The sequence below is a fragment of the Lemur catta genome, chromosome 4 (genome assembly GCF_020740605.2).
Source record: "Lemur catta isolate mLemCat1 chromosome 4, mLemCat1.pri, whole genome shotgun sequence".
Taxonomy (NCBI): domain Eukaryota; kingdom Metazoa; phylum Chordata; class Mammalia; order Primates; family Lemuridae; genus Lemur; species Lemur catta.
This window is the reverse complement of record NC_059131.1, coordinates 66,047,466-66,068,001: the sequence shown is the minus strand read 5'-3', so window position 1 is coordinate 66,068,001 and position 20,536 is coordinate 66,047,466. Positions and strand designations below refer to the sequence as shown.

General features: G+C 46.0%; 1 protein-coding gene across 2 annotated transcripts in view; it reads right to left on the bottom strand.

Moving 5' to 3' along the window:
- The window catches only part of TCF7L1 (transcription factor 7 like 1), a 150,960-nt gene extending 131,164 nt beyond the window's left edge, over nt 1-19,796 (bottom strand). Inside the window, exons 1-4 of one of the 2 annotated variants that reach the window (XM_045549963.1) lie at nt 19,736-19,796; nt 18,920-19,042; nt 18,773-18,836; nt 18,420-18,547 (exon numbers count right to left, since the gene is read on the bottom strand). In XM_045549963.1, the coding sequence (XP_045405919.1) occupies nt 18,420-18,485 (66 nt within the window). In that variant the 5' untranslated portion in view covers nt 18,486-18,547; nt 18,773-18,836; nt 18,920-19,042; nt 19,736-19,796. Of the gene's footprint in view, nt 1-18,419; nt 18,548-18,772; nt 18,837-18,919; nt 19,406-19,735 lie in introns of those variants that run through there. The other variant, XM_045549962.1, reaches the window with a different exon arrangement.
- Nucleotides 19,797-20,536: the final 740 nt, after the last annotated feature.

Genomic DNA, 20,536 nt, shown 5'->3' with positions numbered 1-20,536 from the left:
CACGCACGCGCACACACAGAGAATAATACTATGTAAACTTTGGTACAGTGAAGAGGTATGCCGTTACGAGCAGAAGAACTAAATTTCCATGTACAGAGCCCTTGAAATATGCTCACGGAAACTTTATGGGGAATGAGACTACAAACATACACTGGACTTTTGAGCTTCGTTACATTTGTAAAACGGTCACTGTGCTCATAAAGACTGCCTGCAGACTTAATTTGGCATCTACAGACAGAGTCCCATTTAGTGCGTAAACTCACTGGGCCCCAGAGCTCCCCAGGACTGGCCTGGCCTGGTGGAGAATGTGCTGGGAACTCGGCCTGGGGGAGAAGAACACAGGGGGGTTCTATGCGCTCCCTCCCCGAGCAGCCGCCGTGAGCACGCTGCGGGGAAAGGAAGCCAAAGCCGCGCCAGGACAGCAGGCAGTGGTGGTCGTTCGGAGGAGGGCATTTTGCCAAATGTGCGATTCCCTTCGACTTAGGGCATTTGACCAAACTTCTCAATGTGCTATTTTCCCAGTTCAGCGGAGCTCGTGGTGTGGCGAACCAGGCTTGTGCTCACTGACGCGAGGCTCCCTGTACATACCTACCCACTTTGCCGATTTCAGTCAAAATGAACAATAATCATGAAGATGGAACACAGGGAGGACTGGTAAAGCAGAAGAGGGGAGGTGAATGTCTGCTTTAAAGAAATGTCTGTTTACCACGAGTGTTTAAAAACCAGAATCCTGAACTCCCTTTTCTACCTCATTATGACTTCTTTAACATTTGTTTTTAATTTATTCAAGATCATAATCTTCACTGAGGACCACATATGAGCCAAACTTGAGCTTGAAAACCAAGCTGGGCCTTTTGTTCTGCCTGTGTTAATTAGTGTACAAAGGGGCATCTTATTCCCTCCCTTCCCCCGACAGTCTGAAACACTGGTTCCTATTTACGTAACTAACAATGTTAGGATGGGGTGCAGACGGGCCTGTGGGTGACCAGCCCTGGGACAGGTATCAGGAAATTAAGGTTTTTATACTGGCTGATTCTCTGGGCACCACTGAGACAAATTATTGAGCCTCATCTTTAAGTAAGTTGACAGTTCCCTGCTAGCTGGATACACTGAATAAATTAACTAGAATTATAAAGACCTACATTATTCTACTTATTTGAACTTAAAATTGAAGTACCAAGAAGAGACTGGTACCATAGACCAATCTATGGTGGGTTCTATAGAACACAAGTCTCATTAGATGCTACTTGGAGAAAACAGTTCTATGGTTCCTTCTCAACAAATATTCCTCTGAGGGCCTTCTCTATGCCTGGTACTGAGAATACAAGAGGGAACAAAACAGACCCACTTCCTGCCTCCTTCAGTGAGTTCAGGATCCAGAGGAGACAAGTGTGTATCAGATAATTATTGGGCCACATATTTACCAACAGTGAAATGTGCTCATGTACAGAGAGCTGAGAATTTATAGCAGGGAACCATAGCTAAGGCTGGGAGGCAGGGAAGTACAAGGTTAGACATATGCATGGGATGAAGGGTAGTGGTGAAGGGTATTATTCCATACACAAGGAAAGCCTTGGTCGAAAAAGCACAAGGAATCCTGCATAATACACTCCCCTCTGAGGGATTCGTGGTGCACACTGGCACGTTAAAGGCCTGAGAAGTCCTGCAGAAATGAAGCCCAGTGTGTTCTACCTATTAACATCCTAAGGATGTTACTCTGGAAAGTGCTGATAGAGGCACTATTGTTCTCATGGCCTATACAAAACTTCAGTATAAAACAAAAGCTCTTGTTCATATAACTGGAAAACTATCATGTGTCCTCTCAGAACAGCCAAAATACCTTGGAGTTGCTAATGTAATTCTCAAGTATTTTCCTTGGCACAGGCCTATAAAACCATATGGCCTGCACAACTGCGCACATACTCCCAGTTTCACAGATGAAGCAAAGTCCACAGATACAAACCAGCGGGCCAGATTCAAAGTTCTACCACCAGCACAGACCACTGCTTTATTTATTTTCAAAGGATGTATAGCCTCAATTCTTGTATGAACAGAGAAAACGTCTATAAAAAGCAAAATAAAAATGATCAACCACCAATGATCAACTTATCAAAAATTACACACTGAAAGATTCCAGAAGTGAACAAGGGTTTCCTTTGTTAACCTAAAAATGTCTAAGAGGAAGACAGGTTTTTGCTGTTTATTTTATTACATGCTGTGCATAAAAAGGGCGAAATGTAAATAAACAATAACAGATATTCACACGTGCAGAAACAAGGCTGACTTTGTGTGCAAGGTACTATGTTAGGGACAATGATGATCAAAAGAGAAAAATGAAAGCCAGGGTCCTTACGAATATGGACTCTAGAAAACTAGCAATGTAAAATTAAATATAAGTAAGTGCCCCAGGAATGATGCAGCCCGGAGATTAAATTTTGTAGGGGCTAGCAAGATTCAGAAAACCCAGCACCACTAAAGTAGATAATGAGTTTACCTTAACAAAGCCCATTCTATGTGCTTATGTACAACCTCATTTAATCTCAGCAACTAAAAGGGAGGACCTAGGAATATATCAAAATATGGGCTCAGTCTCAGTATTCAGTGGAGATCTGTTACCCAACCTCTGTTTCAATCTTCAGAAGGCCTGAACTTCTGCCTGATCAGTGATCATCGTGACCAACATATCTAATTAGTGCAATAATGTGAGACATAAGGAAATGAAGCATGCTGTTGGATCTGTTGTCATTATCTTAGCATGCACTTTCAAAAATAGGTAAGCACTGTACATGTAACTTGAGTGGACATCTCCTTATAAGCTTTATCTGTTGAAATGCTATCAAGTTGGTAGAAATACTTATGTAAATTTTTTATTGAAAGAATAAAATAAGCATGAAGGATATTAAGTTTATATAGAAAACAATTACGTACAATTATACAGTTATTAAATAAAAACAGGCAATTGTTTAACAGCATTGCTAATATTGAGTACATTAAAAAAGAGAATATATTCTTCTAGAACAAATAAATGCTTATGAAATGTTTTTAGATTACAATAGCTATATTATAATGTTCTAATCTCTACAGAATTGCTTTGTTCACTCATAACATTAAACAGAATAACTTTTAGTAGATGTAGATGCACCCTTAGTGTTCAGACAATGGTCTCTAAATAACCTTTATCATTAAAAGGAGTCAGAGTTCCTTCTAGAAATGGCCAGCTCCAGGTGTGGGATAAGAAATGTCTAAGATGGGCCTGGATCATCCTGCCATACCTATAAGCAGGGAAGCGTCAAAGACCACCAGGATTGTGTCAAAAAGACTCAGGAGCCAACCTGAAGAGGCTCTGGCTCGCTGAGATGGGACAATTTGAGTATCAGAAAGGATAATAATTGCAAATGGATTGAAAGATATTAAGTAGATTTAAATCTATTTCATATTAATATTTTTTAAAAAACGCTTCATTGGTCACCTTTACAAGATGATAGGAAGCCACTGGGAAACTGGTAAATTAAGAGAACGAGTCAAGCATTTAAACTGCTTTTCCCATATGATCTAGAGCAGGGTCAGCAAACTTTTTCTGTAAAGGGCCAGATAGTAAATCTTTCAGTTCTGTGGGCCACATATGGCTTCAATCACAACTACTCAACTGGGCACCTGGTGGTGTAAAAGCAGCCCTAAACAATATGCAAATACGTGAGCATGGCTGTGTTCTAATAAAACTTTACAAAATCAAGTGGCAGATTGGATTTAGCCTATAGACCTTAGTCTGCTGGCCTTTGATCTAAGTTAACTAACCAGTTCTCTTTTTAAAAATATTACAGTTCACAGATGAAGAAGGAATGATATAAAGAGACTCTCATCATTTTGAAACTGGCAATGAAGTAAAGGATGTGGGTGTTGATTATCAGCGGCTGCTGATATCACAGAGAGACAACCAGACCTTAAGCATCCCTGATGGAAGGACAACATCTATGAAGCAGTCTTGCAATAAGAAGTTGAAAAAGTGGGGGGTGGGGGAGAAGGGTGGAAGGAAGAGGGAGGGAGGGACACTTTGAAGTTTGATCAAGAATCTATATGTAATAATTTTCAAGAACTACAGGGGATAGAGAAACACGTTAAAAGATATCACAGGGTTGCATTTAACAAAATCCAGACTGTGAGAAACTCCACAGAAGTCATCAAGATAAAAACCTAAAAACCTAGCTAAGAAGTTACTCATATCCCATGAAGAACACAGAGCAGAATATCAACTTTGCCATCTCCACATTTCACAAGGTTGAAATGCTCCAAAATGATATACTATAATTTTTTGATAAATCACCTTTGATCCAGACATAATAAAGACTATAACAACTGTGAAAAGAAAAAAACTGTTATTTTTTAAAAATGAGAGACCCCCAAATATCTTGTACCTTCACCTTATTTAGTATTCACAAATTATTCTTTATAGCTGTGGTCCCCAACCCCAGGGCTGCAGACGGGTACTGGTCTGTGGTCTGTTAGGAACCTGGCTGCACAGCAGGAGATGAGCAGCAACAGGTTATATCTGCTCCCCATCGCTCACATCACCACCTGAGCTCCGCCTCCTGTCAGATCAGCGGTGGCATCAGATTCTCATAGGAGCACAAACCGTACTGTAAACTGCACATTCGAGGGATCTAGAGAATCTAGATCATTATGAGAATCTAATGCCTGATGATCTGAGGTGATGATGCTAGTGCTGGGGAGTGGCTGCAAATACAGATTATCATTAGCAGAGAGGTTGGATTGCACAATAAATGTAATGTGCTTGAACCATCCTGAAACCATTCCCTGTGGTCCGTGGAAAACCTGCCCATGAAACTGGTCCCTGGTGCCAAAAGGGTTGGGGACTACTCCTCTATAGTGTCACAGAAATAATCTAACAACTTAAGAAACTATTGTTCTTGCATTACAATGTCAAATTCCTTAAATTTGGCAACTGCCACAGTAATAACTGTTTCTAGCAAGAATCATCAATGGCTACGAAAACCAGTGGGTGAAGGCTTGAGGAGAAATGAGATATTTACAGTCTGAAAGTATCTCTCATAAGATACTTCATAATTACAAAGAAGAAAAATACTAACTTTCTTGGAGAAACCTGGCAGACATGACTTTAACCAAGTGATGAAGATTAATATCACCTATAATGGGAGAAGATGGTGCTCTGAGGATGGTGTTCCTGAGGAGATGCACCGAGAAGAAGGCTGCATCACCTATGCAGTATTGCTGCCCAAAATCTACTCATGAGGAAACACCAGAAAAAAACAAAAGTCAAGGTCCTTCTACAAAATAAATGGCTTGTAATCATCAAAGAGTCAAGAACATGAGAGACAAGCCGAAGAACTATTCTAACTGAAGGAGACTAAGCAACAACTAAGTGTAACATGTGATTTTGGACTCATTCTGGGCCAAATAATTTTTTAAATGTTTTCCTTTGCTACAAAAATCATTAGTAAGACAACTGGCAAAATTTGTATAGTTCTGTAGATGAGACAATAGTACTATCTCTGTTAATTTCCTGATTTTGTAATTACACTGTGGTGAATGTTCTTGTTTTTAGGACATATCTTGTCCCTTCAACTTACATAGTATTCACAAATATGCTATATAGTGTGAGAGAAGCAATCTAGCAACTTGAGAAATTATGCCCCTTAAGTAAGAGGGTATTGTGTCTACAACTTTCTCTCTAATAGCTCAGAAAAATATTACAGAAAGAAAGAAGGATAATATGGAGGAAAGTATATGGGAATTTTTTGTACTATTTTTGCATCTTTTCTGTGTCTGAAATTATCCCAACATTTAGTTAAAATTAATTTATATATAATTTATATTTACATATTATATTGCTTGCATATATTCCACATATAAATTTTAACTTATGTATAAAGTTAAAATGTGTGTGTGTGTGTGTATATATATATATATATATGTATACCATCCTGTTGATAGCTATTTGATTAAGAACTCACACAAACAGGCAATTATGTTAAAGTAATATGTAAGTCTTTGCAAAGGGAACTGACAAGAATGTAAAATCCAAACCTATACTAAATACTGAAGCCAATGTACTAAATACTTTTATTTATGCATTTCTAGCTTCTCTCCTGACTATACAATTTAATCATTTCCTACAAAAGATATTTTAAAATACTGCAAGAAATATCCACTCGTTAAAATATTGGTTAAAAATTTTGGCCACTGGCAGTGGCTCATGCTTGTAATCCTAGCACTCTTGGAGGCCAAGGCAGGAGGACTGTTTGAGCTCAGGAGTTTGAGCCCAGCCTAAGCAAAAGTAAGACCCCGTCTCTACCAAAAAGAAAAAAGAAAAAAAAAGAAATTAAAAAAATTTGGCCACTAAATACCTTAATAAAGTTGTAATAATACTGTAAATTATTTTGATAACATTTCTCATTTCCTTTTCTATCCTAAAGATTCCTTCTATGATGTTAATATTTCATTTTAGCCTTGGACAAATCCTAATTTTAAAACTCAGTCCATGCAGCCAAAATGTTAACCTAGTGCTCCTCAAAGTACTGCCATTATCCCCATTTTGCCAGAGGGGGTCCTGGGGCACAGAGCCAGTCCATGATCAGGGTGGGATCCGATGCCCACCCCCACCACGCTGCTTCCCCGAGGGACAAGGGGTGGCCTGCCAGTGGAGTATTCTCCACCCCTGAAGCCTTGAGGTCTTCTCCACACAAGTCCCTCTCCTCTCTTTCAGTGTAGGGTCCAAGGAACTGCTTATCAAGAGGCTCTGCCAGACTCCACAGACTCTCACCATCCCCGCTCCTTCCTGCACTACTCTCCTCAGGACAGTCTGGGAACACCCTTGCAAAGATGACCCATTTCTACCAGTGCCTCGGCACCTTCAGCAACAGTCCCTCACTCTCCCTGACAAGCATTTTATAATGGAAAAGCATATGTTGGCTGGGTGCAGTAACTCACACCTGCAATCCTAACACTTTGGGAGGCTGAGGCAGGAGGACTGCTTGAAGCCAGAAGTTTAAGACCAGCCTGAGCAACTTAGTGAGATTCTGTCTCTACAAAAAAAAAAAAAAAAAGAAAAATTAGTCAGAGTTGGGGCACGTGCCTGTAGTCCCAGCTACTTGAAAGGTTGAGGCAGGCAGATTGCTTGAGCTCAAGAATTTGAGATTTCAGTGAGCTACAATGATACCACTGCACTCAAGGTGGGCAACAGAATGAGATCCTGTCTCAAAAAAAAAAAAAGGCCTAGCACTTTAGGAGGCTGAGGCGGGATGACTGCTTGAGGCCAGGAGTTTGAACCCATCTCTACCAAAAAATAAAAGGCCAGTTATGGTGGCACATGTGCCTGTAGTCCCAGCTACTTGGGAGGCTGAGACAGGAGGATCACTTAAAAGCCCAGGAGTTTGAGGTTGCAGTGAGCTATGATGACACCGCTGCACTCCAGGCTGGGCAACAGAGCAAGACCTTGTCTCAGAAAAACAAAAAACAAAGCTTACGTTGTAAAACAGAAGTACAAACTGTTTTCATCTCACATATGCTAATACTCCTATGTTATCTCTCCCCTATGTATCTCACCTAGAAAATAGTTTAAATACATAATATAATTAATAATTAAAAACTACAGGTGGTCCCTGACTTATGACAATTTGACTTATAATCTTTTCACTCTATGATGGGTTTATCAGGACATAACTCTAAGTCAATGAGCATCTGCATATCCAATTTATATTAATACATATAATAACACTCATACATGTACAAGAAAGAGGGTCTGGATAGAAGTAGGAAGTAGGCAACAGAGTAAGTCAACAGATGCACATAATTATTATACATGATATTTAAGGAACCAAGTTTACCACCTCAAGATGTCAGAAGAAAAACACAAGAGGATTTGGAGGGGAAACAATAGAGTAAATGGAGCTGCAGAGCACAGAGAAGGGAAGAAAGATTAAGACAGCAATTAATACCGTCGCTGAGACTGTAAATAGACCAAGCTATTAAGGCTCTGACTCCATCCCAGGCACTAAAAGTGCCTCCTAAGTGAAAGGAATGGAAATACCACAGAAAAGAATGTATGCAGAGAGAGATGTTACCCATCCTTTACTTGAACACACTATTTCTTTGAATTTTGCTCCAAACGGCATTTTCACGTAAGTTTAGCTGTCAACTTTTACTGGAGAGAAATTGCAGCCTCATGGAATGAAAGCCCCCACAGCTAGAATGCTGGCTCTACCACCTTCTGGGCCCCTCACTTATTCTCAATGTCTCAGCTTCCTCAAGGATAAAACAGAGATTATAATATCAGATGCACAGGGGTGGGAACAGTTGTAACAGTATGATACGGTGCCCTGGAATACTGAAGATGCCTACAAGGCTATTTTTAATATTGGTATTACTATTTAAATATCCATGCTGTCAACATTCAACAAATGAGGCACTTATCATGGGCCAGGTGTTATATTCAAGATAAAGAAGTATTTTGAGGTGCATCGTCTCTGAAGCACTGCTTACTGCGGACTTCCCTGTGTGGGAGAGACGACACAGCCCCCGTGAGTGCAGCTGAGCCCTAGTCCTGTTTCCATCACTCATAATCGTTTGCTCTTGGGCAGCTCAACAATCCCCTGAGCTTGTGCTTCTCACCTTTGGGGTGGGCTGAATGGTTCCTTCCTCCCACCTCTGAGGGCTAGAGGACACTCATGCAGGGTCCTTGATAAGAATCTTAGGGAGGAATATCCAACCCACCCCTAGAAGGTATGTCTTACAAATCTAGCTGATTTTTGTGACCCTGATATATCCTTTTTTGGAATTTATGGAGGGGAATGTAGTCCCAACCATCACAAATCCCTACTGCCAACAAATCTGAACTTGTAAATTGACCCAATTTTCATACCACTCATTCCTACTTCTTCTGTTTTTCTTCTTCATCATCAATCAGATCCATCTGTTTCTTAATCACAGCTACCATCTCTCATATTTACACCTTTCTGTTTTCGTCACACATTCTCTATAGACATTCCTACAAATAATGGCCCCATTCACTTTATGAGGTCTAAGATATTTCTTTCACTAAGATCTAGTGCTCCAGAACACCCAGGTCTCTAGGAGGGCTTAGCTAGGACTCCAAGTGACTCCCCAACTTCTATCCACCACATTCGGAAGCCCCTCTTATTAATCTCTCCACCGTGCTGTTATTTTTAGAAAGGACCACCTGGAAGATAATTTGGGAAGTGAAGGGGGAAAGCACAGAATTTCATGATTTTTAATTTCAAACCACTTTAAACACACACACACGCAGAAAGGGGGATGGGAGAGAAGACTAACACCTCTGCAATTCCCAAAATAACTGTCTGTGTAAATGTTCACTATTTCTTTAATAGTCAATCAATGCTGAAATAGTCTTTTATAGATGATTTGGACTGATTTTTCACTTGTAGAGAACTTAAATCAACAAATTTATAAAATATTTTATAAAATGAACCATAAGGGAACAATATTTGCACACTTGGTTCACCAGAGCTTGGTTTGTTAACCAAACTATGTTGTAATCCAGATTGCAGGGGTAGTGAGTGAGTTTACTCCTCTGCTGCTCTTCCACACCAAAGATTTCCTGTGTACTCTTCCAATCCTCACTGATTTCAAAAAGGAAAAACAATCCCCAACTTCCAAGCAGGTCAGCTGTTAGTAGGTAACCCCCTTTGCCCCGGATGGTGAAGCCCCTGGGGCAGCCCACTAAAGGTTCACTCCTCTGGAGCACAGCCCTGGAGGAACAACTTCAACTGCAGCCACTCACTTACTTCTACAACGGTTTATTCGGGAAGGTACATTCCCAGGTGCAATTTGTAAAGTTGGAACAAATCTACCCACTGTCCACCCCAACTGATAACTCACACCAGGATTTCTGAACTGGGAAACAAAGGTCAGCTGCCCTTCTCCAGAGAGGAGGAGGTGCTAGTTATATCAAGCATGAGTATAAAGTCCCTAAGGTAGACTGGGATGACCTAGACTTTGGACTCATAACCAAGTTCAAATCTTGGTGCTGTCAATCACTAGTCATGCAACCTTGTACAACATACTTGACCTCTACAAGACTGTTTGCATAGCAGCAAAATGGGAACAATGAGTATCTACTTCTTAGCAGGTCAGAAGCTATGAAAAATACTAAGGTTTTAGTAGCCATTGCCAAGTGTTTTCCAAATGGGGTGGAGCTATTTACATCCTTCAAGAACAGCCAAAAAGAGCTGTCATTTTATTAAATACTACACATTTGCCAGCACTGAAAAGTGTTTTGAAGACAAATTCATAATGTTAATTTGATGGCCCAAAAATGATTCTGATATTAATTAGCACTTTTGACCCCCTGGGAGGTTGAACATAGTTTCACATATTTGTAGTCATTTATAGTTTGTTCTTTTGTGAATTTTATGTTTATTTTCTACAACTAGGGTGAACACATGGAGTCTTGTTCTTTCTCTTGAATAGCAATGAAAACACATTTCCAAAATTGCTAGAACAGTTTGAGAGCGTGAGCATGAGTTTGTTTCCTATCCTGAGGTCTCCAGGTAACTAGTTTAATACCCTTGATCATTTCCACAAAAGGGCCATGTTTAGGAAAACATTTTTAAGATTTTATTTTCAAACTTTGAAGTGTACTTGCCAATTAAAATGTTCATTTTCCCATGAAAATCTATAGATTATACATACAATAAGACAGAAAGATTTAGGATTTTGAAATTTTTTTAGAACCTCAAAGATATCTTTCAATTGAGGTAACTCAGAGCATCTCCAATACCTTGTGAGCCTGAGAAAGAAATTGTAGAGTGCCCCGGGGTCGTCCACTGGGCAGCACATTCAGTACACAGGAAAAGGCCAAGTCCCCTCCACTCCCCTCACTGCCAAATGCCAAGGTTGTGGAAACTGCATTTATTTTATTGTTCACTAAATCTAATCCAGTTTGGGAAAAGATAATACAAAACACAGGATACATAAAAACCTCCTGCAAAAATAGATTAGCCCATCTGGGGCAGTTTTCTACATGCTCTTAAGTGATCATTCCTTCCCTGTCCCCAATTATTTATCACACCCCAATGTCTGCCCCTAACTGCAAACAAGTTGTATTTTGATTCTCATGTCTATCGCCCTTCAAAACCAGCCAGCTCCAGGCAATAAAGAGAGAAAATTTTCCCAGATGTGTCATCCTTCAATCAATCCACGAGTGTTTTATTATTTAACATGTAGCTAAAAGGTTCCCTACATTTTGGGCTTTATGATGGGGTGGAGAGGAAGGGCCTGTAGTATGTATCCCTGCTGCTGACACAATTCCAGGCCCCTCACCCAGGCCAACCTGGCCTTGGTTTTCCTCAAAATATCAAAAAGCCATCTGGCCCTCCAATGCACCCTCCCCTCCATTTCCGCCATCTCCACCTCTGCATTTCCCGACATCCTCATCTTCAACTCTTGAGCTGGTCTGTAAAATTGGGAGGACAATGCCCACTGTGGAGCAGTCCCCATCGATGAAGGAAGAAGCCTGCCTGATTTCTGAAGCTGTCTCACCTCCTCTCCGTCCTCTCGTCTCTCCCACTCATCTTCAAGCCCAGCCCACTGCCCTACAGACAAGTTCCCACCCCAGCATCCTGAATAGACTTTCTCCCAAGCCTGTGGCTCCTCCCTTCCCTCTTCTTTCTACAGACAGGCTTCTTAAATGTGTTGTCCAGAGTCCGGCTGTCCAATACCTTTCTGGCGCCAGTACGCAGTAGTGAAAAGCGGAAGGAACACCAGGGCAGACGGAGGAGGCTGCTTGCAATGTTGGATTCTGGTCTGGGGTTGTGGGGGCGGGGGGAGGCAGGTGGAGGGGGGAGGCACCTGGCACTCCTACTGGGGAGCACTGAGATGGTGTCTCTCCTCCCCACCTTTATCACCACACCACTTGCCTAGAACACTCCTCTCTGTGGGCACCAATAGCTTCCTACCTGCTGAATTCTAAAAGCTCTTTGACGCCTCCATCTTCTAGTCCCTTCTCTCTCTGTGGCATCTGACACCAATGACCACCCCATACCCTTTCTTGGTCTCCAGCTCCCATGATGTCTCAGCCCTCAGCTCTCCTACCTTGCCAAGTGCTCCCTTCCATCCTCCTCCAATGACTTCCTTCCCAGAAGCACCCCCTCCCCTTCCTTGCTCCTTCCTGTCACCCAGTTTCAATGACTCCTTCACATCCCCTCACACCCAGTGTGTCTCCAGTGAAACCAAGGGGTTCCTCCAATGAGCGCCTCTCAGGACTGTGTGGGCTGTTACTGCCCATACATTCAGTGAGCATCTGTCCGGCACTGGGGATGCAGAGACAGAAGGCCAGGGCCCCACCTGCAGAAATCATTCCCTAGGTTGCCTGGGCTCGGACACGGGGAGCTAACTGTGTCATCAGCCACTTTCTGCCCCTGCATCTCCTCTCCCCACGCAAGTGCGGGCAAGCATCCCAGTCTCCCCCACCCTACCCTTCCTTTCCACTCTGATATGCTGAACCCCTTTTCACCTCACTCCTGGCTCCTGTGAGTCTAACTGTTCTAGCTCCTTCCAGGTCCTCCCTGTCTAATCCACCATTACCTTTCTAGGTACATGGATGAGTCACATCACTTCCCAGCATAACTTTTGATGGTTCTCTGCTGCCTCTTAAAGGAGACCAGATCCCTTCTCTGGCATTCTAGGCCTCCCATGCCGTGAACTCTTATCCTTCCAGGCAAATGGATCCAAATAAGCTGCATTGTCCCAAGTAGCCCTGAACTTCTTTCTCCACGTCTTTGTTCTCCCTGTGCTGGCTCCCACCTCAGGATGGGAGTAAAAGGGGACTTCTACTTTTCATTCTAAATACCTCTGTACTAAGGTTTTTTTTTTGTTTTTGTTTTTTATAATTAACAAGAATGACCTGACTTAAAGAATGACTGAGTTTCAGGGACTAGTTTAAAGACACCTCCTCAACCTAACTTTCTGGATCATCTCGGCCCAAAGCAATTTTTCTGAATTTCTCTTTATTCTGAAAATGCTTTTCAGACTTTATTGCCTCTTAAAATAGTGCCATTATAGTGCTAACACTATTTGTTCCTAACTCAGTTTTTAAAAGCTTTATGGCAGTGGTCCCCAACCTTTTTGGCACCAGGAACCAGTTTCATGGAAGACAATTTTTCCACAGGCTGGGGGTAGGGGAGTGGGATGTCACAGGTGAGTGGGGGGGTGGTGCGGAGCTCAGGTGGTGATGCACAGCCTGTTGCAGACGTTTCCTAACAGGCCATCTGAACCCAGCTCAACCCAGGGGTTGAGGACGGCAGCTTTAGGGCAAAGGCTGGCTCTTATCTCATCTTTTTTTTTTTTTTTTTTTAAAGAGACAGGGTCTCATGCTATTGCCTAGGATGGAGTACAGTGGCCCCTGATCATAGCTCACTGCTGCCTCCAAACTCCTGGGCTCAAGCAATCCTCCTGCCTCAGCCTCTAAGTAGCCGGGACTACAGGTACACGCCACCATGCCCAGATAATTTTTAAATTTTTTTTAGAGATGGGGTCTCGCTATGTTGCCCAGGCTGGTCTTCAACTCCTGGTCTCAAGCGATCCTCCCGCTTTCCCAAAGTGCTGGCATTACAGTGCACACCACTACCAGCTTATTTTATCTATTTTTTGTAAAGATGGGGTCTCGCTCTTGCTGAGGATGATCTTCAACTCCTGGCCTGAAGCGATCCTCCTGCCTCCTACGTCAGCCTCCCAGAGTGCTACGATTACCGGCTTGAGCCACCTCCAGGCCTCAATTTTTAAATGCCTTAGGGCAAAGCCTGGGTCGTATCTCATCTTATCTCCCACAGTCCTTTAGCCACTGCCCAGGACAGGTACTCAAGAAACACTAGCTGAAGAAGTCAAGGAGCTAGGAATTAATTTTAAGGATACAAATCTAAATTTCCCCAGTTTAGCAAGTAAAAATTGTTCATAATTGGAATATAAGGTTTTCCAGTGGGTTAATCATTTAAATTCTTTTTTATTCCCCAATTCTTCTTGTATCATTGCAGGTCACTGTAAAGGCTGGAGCACTCTTTATTAGATGCGTGTACTGTGCATGCGCTAACCTACTTTCTCATTAAGAATCCCTAGATGTGAGATCAATGAAGAATGAGACCAAACTATAACTTTCCACACTTATAACAAATTAAATCAGATATTCTCTGCCAGGTCCACCCACCCAAAGAAAAAAGAATGACAGGGTTCAAATCCCTCCACAATTTGTCACCAATGTCACCCCAGCAATCCAAGTGCCAAAACTTCAGCAACACAGGCAGGGCCCTTTCAAAAGCTCACTCCAAGTGAAAAGCCCTCATTAAACTCTGAGTTATATTTAGAAAAAAAAAAAAAATGGAACAGAAGTTATATTTAGATGAAATGGCTTAAAAGAATTTTACCAAAAGCAGCATGTTTATACTGATCATCCAAAAGAAAAGGTTTCCTTAGCTTTTACATACAACTCTTAAAAACAGACAACCTCTTAATATGTATACAAAGACTTCTGCTTGGGTTCCTTTGTGTCTGGAAGAACAGGGGCACCCAAGATACTGGCAAGACTGCCCATGGGAAACTGTAGGATACAAAGGACTTAAAGATGAGCATAAAACAATTTTATACAGAAATTTGAGTTGAGATAGTCTGTGAAAGATGCGAGCAACTTGTGCTTGAGTTGCACAAAAGTAGCTCTTAAATTTACAAACTGCAGGCTGGGTGCAGTGGCTCATGCCTATACTCTGAGCTACTTGGGAGGCTGAGCAGAAGGATCGCTTGAGGCCAGGAGCTCAAGACCAGCCTGGGCAACATAGTGAGACCCCATCACTACAAAAAATGTTTTAAAAATTAGCTAGGTATGAAGGTGCATAACTATAGTCTCAGCTACTTGGGGAGGCTGAGGCAGGAGGATCGCTTGAGACCAGTAGTTCAAGGCCACAGTAAGCTATTATCATGCCACTACACTTTAGCCTGAGCAACAGAGCAAGACCCCACCTCTAAAAAAAAAAATTATAAATTGGACACAAACACCACAGGCTCCCTCAGCAACACTACCTACAAGTGTTCCTTTCCAAAATGTCATTAGCTCTCATACTATGGTCACAACCAAACAACTATCACTTTGTAGCTAGCTTGCCGAACTACATTCAACATATTCTTTTTGGCCCTTTCTTGTTTTAAACTATTTTTGACATCCACTTTCTAATGTGTTGGCTTACATTTTCCTAACAAAATTCTATTCAACAGCACCGAGGTGGTTTAGTAAACCTGTGAAGCCTTTTCAGGTATGAATATCTAATTTCAGGGTGACTACTAAAATAGTGAAAAATGGTTTGTGGCAGTTATTCCTCTCTTCATAGGCCACAGGGTCCCAGGGGCTCCATACAAGAAGCAATAGGAGCTCAGAGGCTTGGCACACATCCCATGTTAAGGGGACCTCTTCTCTAAAGAGCCTCAGGAAGAGGCCACTTCCCAGCATTCCAGCCAAACCAGAGTGGAGGTCAAAGGTGACGCTGCATGGGGAGAGACAGCCAGGCTGTGGAACTGGCCAGCCCCCAGTTGTCCCAGCAGGAATTATGCCAGTGAGTGAGGGTGTTGAGGCCTGCTGCCTGCCATCCTCCTAGGGTCCATTAACACCCTGAAACAGTCCTGCCAATCCCTACGTTTGTTTCTGGCTGGGTATTTGCAGAAAGTGTTAGAGCTGCAAAGAACTGGGGTCATCTAATTTTGTGCTCCTTATAGGACTTGGCAGCAAAGCCTAAGGTTGTGCAATTTAGAGGTGTAACCAAAAAAGACCTAAGATATCAGAAAGAGAGAACAGATCATATATTCCAGGCACCTTCCTCTCCAACTCATCAGCTACCTCCTTCCTCCTCCTCTGCCCCAAATCTATCTACATTCATTTTACCAGGATGGGAAACCAACAGAGGGCTACTTTGTCTGCACCTACCATTTGCCTATAGTGAGAATTTCAGTAATTATATTAATATTATATAATCATCCAAAGAAAAATCATCATCTTAACTGTATAGTTCAGACAATCAAGTGCTTAAGTGTTTCCTCACTTGCTTTCCTTACTGGCCACAATGTCCAAGGATAGGGTCAAATTAGGTTTTACTATGCAGACCTAACTGCAGGAAATGTCCCCAGAATTTTGTAAACCACCAAGCAGGCCTAACACAGCAATAGGCACATGAGAGATACCAAAACGCTGGGAGTAAATGAACTAACTTCTGTTAAGGGCAATTCACTGGGGAGACAAGATGTAGGTATGGGAGTAGGATGAGATATATTATGTCCCCAAGAGAACGGGTGTCCTGGGAAGCTCAAAAGGAGGATGGTAACCTGGGCCAGGGCCAGGAACAGCTGCAGGGATGAACAGGGACAGTCAGAGGCATGCAGAGGGGAAAGGTCAGCTTCCTCAAGGAGGGCTCCCAAATCCCACCCAGGCCTGGATTTAGTAATCGGGAATCCCCAGTATCAGCAAGAATTATCCTTTGGAAGTTCTTAGGCAAAAAGAACAAGTTAGATGGCAGAAGGAAGGAAGGAGGGTAGGAAGGAGGGGACACAAACAAAATCTGTCTTACTTGGGCTCCTCACGGGAGGGGGCAGCAGAGCCTGGGAGAAACAAAATGCCCTATGGAGAAATGCCTGTGTGAAGGAATAGCCTGCTTGATGGAGAAACAGTCATATTTGGGGCATTTCTAGCGACTTTACTGCACCAGGACCTGGCTCAGGGCTGACACGAAGATGCTACTACCTCCCAGACTCCTCTCTCCAGACATCCTAATGGTAAATGGAAAAATGGGACTGTAGTGGCATAACTGTCCCCACACACAAAGTTAGAGGAACCCCACCAAAACTTTCAGAACTAAGCTACATCTTCCAGCATGGAAGGGGGTCAGAGGAAACCTAAATAAATTCTCTGCAGCTTGCTTCACACAACTTTGACTCGCACCTTTTTATCTTTTACTATTCGTGAGAAAAAGCAACAGCCATAGACCCCTATCCAGCTTTCACTGCAAAAGTGACATTTACATTCAGGACTTCCTGGGGTGTTCCAGTCCAGCAGGGGCCAAAGCTGCAGGGGCCTCTCTCCTACACAGGGTGAAGCTGTGAGGTCTGCGTGGTCCTGCTCTCCTCTCCCTGGGTCAGAGACTCCCCCACCAACCCCCACACCCCATCTAGTGAAGGGATTGCACCCACAGAACCGACAGTGGAGGCCGAGGCTCTCCACCGACAGCCGCCATGCAATGACAGGAGGGACGCCCCATTCAGCCCTTCAGTTATCGTTATTTTAGGAAAGCTTTAGCATAAGTGAGTTTGCTCCTCTCACTCCTAAGGGAGCAACATTTCCTGCCCACTTCCCAACCCTCTTCTAGAGCGATCTGGCGAGCACCGGGAAGCTGGGCGGGAAGCGAAGAACAACTACGGTGCACGGTGCGGTGCGCGTGGCGCCCAAGCAGCTGCACGCAAGAGCCTGGCACACTAGGTAGGCGCTCCCCCAAGATCTGCCATCGGGCCCAGCACTGATCAGGGAGTCTGGGGGTGGGGTGGTGGCTCAAGGGACACAAAGGCCTCGCCAGCCCTGGGCTGCGCCCCTCACAACGCGGGGGGGCGGGAGTTTAGAGCCTGAGAGGGGGCGAAGGAATCCGCCCTCATTTGCACGTCGTCTGGGGCCCGGTCAATTTGCTTAATCACCGCTCTAAATGCCAGCGCACAGCACACAATGCGCGCCCATTAACAGGTTTAAAGTGTCGCAGCGCTTGCTTTAAATGAGAAAAGCAGGCGACAAAAGGGGGGGAAAAGCCAAGTTCCTCAACTTGAAGAATGCCTCGGTCGCCCTCGAAAGCGAGTTTAAAATCCGGAGCTAGCTCCGCAGAAATGTTGAGGCCCCTGTGCGAGGGCTAGGGGTGGGGAGGCGGGTTGTGAAGAACCCGCCACGAACACTGGGTTTCTTAAGAACCAGCTTGCAGCCGCCCGGTGAACTCAGAGTCGGAGGGCAACGTCGCCAACCCAGCGCCCCCAGCCCCTTGCCCAATTGCCAGGGAAAGCTGACCGACTTCCAAGAAGGAAAGCAAGACCTCCCAAAGTAGGCACAAATCCAAGTTCTCCTTTGGTGCAGGCAAAGTTTTGAGGCCAAGGAAGATCCCAGAGGTGAACTCCAAAACCTCAACCCGCAAAAGAGGAGAGGTTAAAGGAACTTTACTTTCATCCAGGCACTAGCCAGCGCAGCCTCACACTCGGCCGCCAGAGAGTAGTTCAGCTCCGCAAACAAGTTCTGCCCAGGATCGGCGCAGGCGGCCCCATCCCCCACTCCATGGCCGAGCCCGGGGGCGCATCCCGCGGGCCGCGGCCTCCCACCCGCCCCGGCGCGCCCGACGGGCACTCACGGTGCGCGCTCCTCCAGGGGACAGGGGTCCGTTGGAGAGGTACGGGCTGCTCAGGTCCGGGATCATCAGGAAGGGGTACCCAGGATAAGGGGGACCCTTAAAGAACGCGCCGTCCTGGGGCCTTCTCACTGCGAACAAGACCAAGGCGGGGTGAGGCCCGGGCTCCGGGGACAGCACCGCGGCAGGGGACTCGAGGCAGGGCCAGGGCCGCGAGCGCGCCCCGCGGCGGCTGCCGCTGAGAGGAGCAGAGGACAGGGGCTCGGCCACGGGCGACGGGAAACCGTGGGCCGCCGGGGCGGAGGTGCGGAGTGCAGCGGGGCTCTGGAGTGGGGACTGTCCCGGCGGGCACGTACCTTCGGGGAAGTAGTCCCGCGGCTTCTGGAAGGCGTCCCGGGCGGGCTGCGGGCGCCTCTCCGCCTGCGGAGGAGACACAAAGGCGAGCGCGGGTGAGCGGGCGCGGGGCCGGGATCCCACGGGGCTGGCCGTGGGAGACTCCTTACCTCCGAGTCCGAGCTGCTGCTCTGGTTCTCCGACTCGTTGACCAGGGACGACTTCACCTCGTCCAGGTCCCGCTGCGCCGAAGCGCTGTCGCTGCTCGGCTCCTGCTCCTCGCCCCCCTCGTCCTGGAAGGGGATCAGCTCGTCGTTCGCCCCGAGGTCGTCCCCTCCGCCGGCCGCCCCGGCGCCCGAGCCGCTGCCTCCCCCGCCGCCGCCGCCACCGCCGCCGCCGCCGCCGCCGCCGAGCTGGGGCATGGTGGGGCCGCGGGCAGGGGCCGCCGCTCTCGGAGCCCCTCGCCGCCCGCGCCCTGCCCGGCCCGGCCCGGCGCCCCTCCCTCCCGCTCGCCGGCCCCCCGCTCCGCTCGCCGCCGCCGCCGCCGCCGCCGCAGCAACAAAGTTTGACAGGGCGTGGCCCCACGGGAAGCGGGCCCGGCGCGGCCCGGCCGGGGCGGCTCGGCTCGGGCCCCTCCGGCAGCGCCGACCGCAGGGCTCCCCAACTCTCCGCCGCCGCCGCCGCCGCCTGCTCCGCCGGGGCGTCCCGGCCCCTGGCCCGCCGGGGAGGGGCGAGCAAGGAAGGAGGGAGGGACCGCCGGGCTGGGCAGGGGGGCCGGAGGGAGGAGCCCCGGCTGCAAGCTGACACCCGCGCGCCTCGCGGAACCGGGAGAGCCTCGGCGCGCTCACACACACTCACACACACACACACACACACACTCGCACACTCGCACACCATTCACTCACACCTTCTGGGGGCTGCGTCTTCCCGCAGCCTGCACGGTCCCCTCTCCCAAACTCGCCCGTACTCCCTCTCCTGCACCCCACCCTGCACCCTCGGCGGCCTTCTTCCCAGCCTCCTGCGAACCGTGCGAGTCTTGCCCGCACCCCTCCGCATCCCCTAACTTTCTTCCAAAGAACGCCTAGAACTCTACGCAGGTTCACACCCCCTCCCATCGCATCGGCGCGCTGGTGGGCGGCACTGCCCCCTGCGGGAAAGCCGCGGACACACAGAGCGGCAGTCCCTCTGAGCCCTAGGTGGATACACAGAGCAGGAAATTGGGGGAATTTATGGCACCCTGGAATATGCCCAGCCAGCTTTATACCTAACGAAATGCCTACTATACCGGGCGCGGGGGCGCACGCCTCTAGTCCTAGCTACTTTGGAGGCTGCGGCGGCAGGATCACTTGAGCCCAGGAGTTTGAGGCTGAGCAACAGAGTAAGATCCTATCTCTCAAAAAACATTTTTTTAAAAAGTGCCTGTTATAATGACATTAAGATATCTTCTCTCTCCAACAAGTTTGGGAAAGTTTGAAAAAAATGAATAACGGCTGTGTCATCCACAGTGGGAAACTGTGAGAACGTAAATTTTAAAAGCAGACTGGAGAGCAGCATGGGACTGTCTAAGACTGTTTTAAACGCAACTGGCAGAGGAGTTTCCAGAGGTCCCCGACAAGTGGACAAAGTCACGGACACTAGGAAGTTAAAAGCATCAGGGAGGTTGGTGGAATGAATTCTGCATTCTTGCAGGGACAGCCTATGCAGCAACCAGCTCAACAGAGTGAGGCCCCTGCACATGTGGACTGGGAATGATTTTGGAGAAATAAATGCCCTTAAACGAATGACTA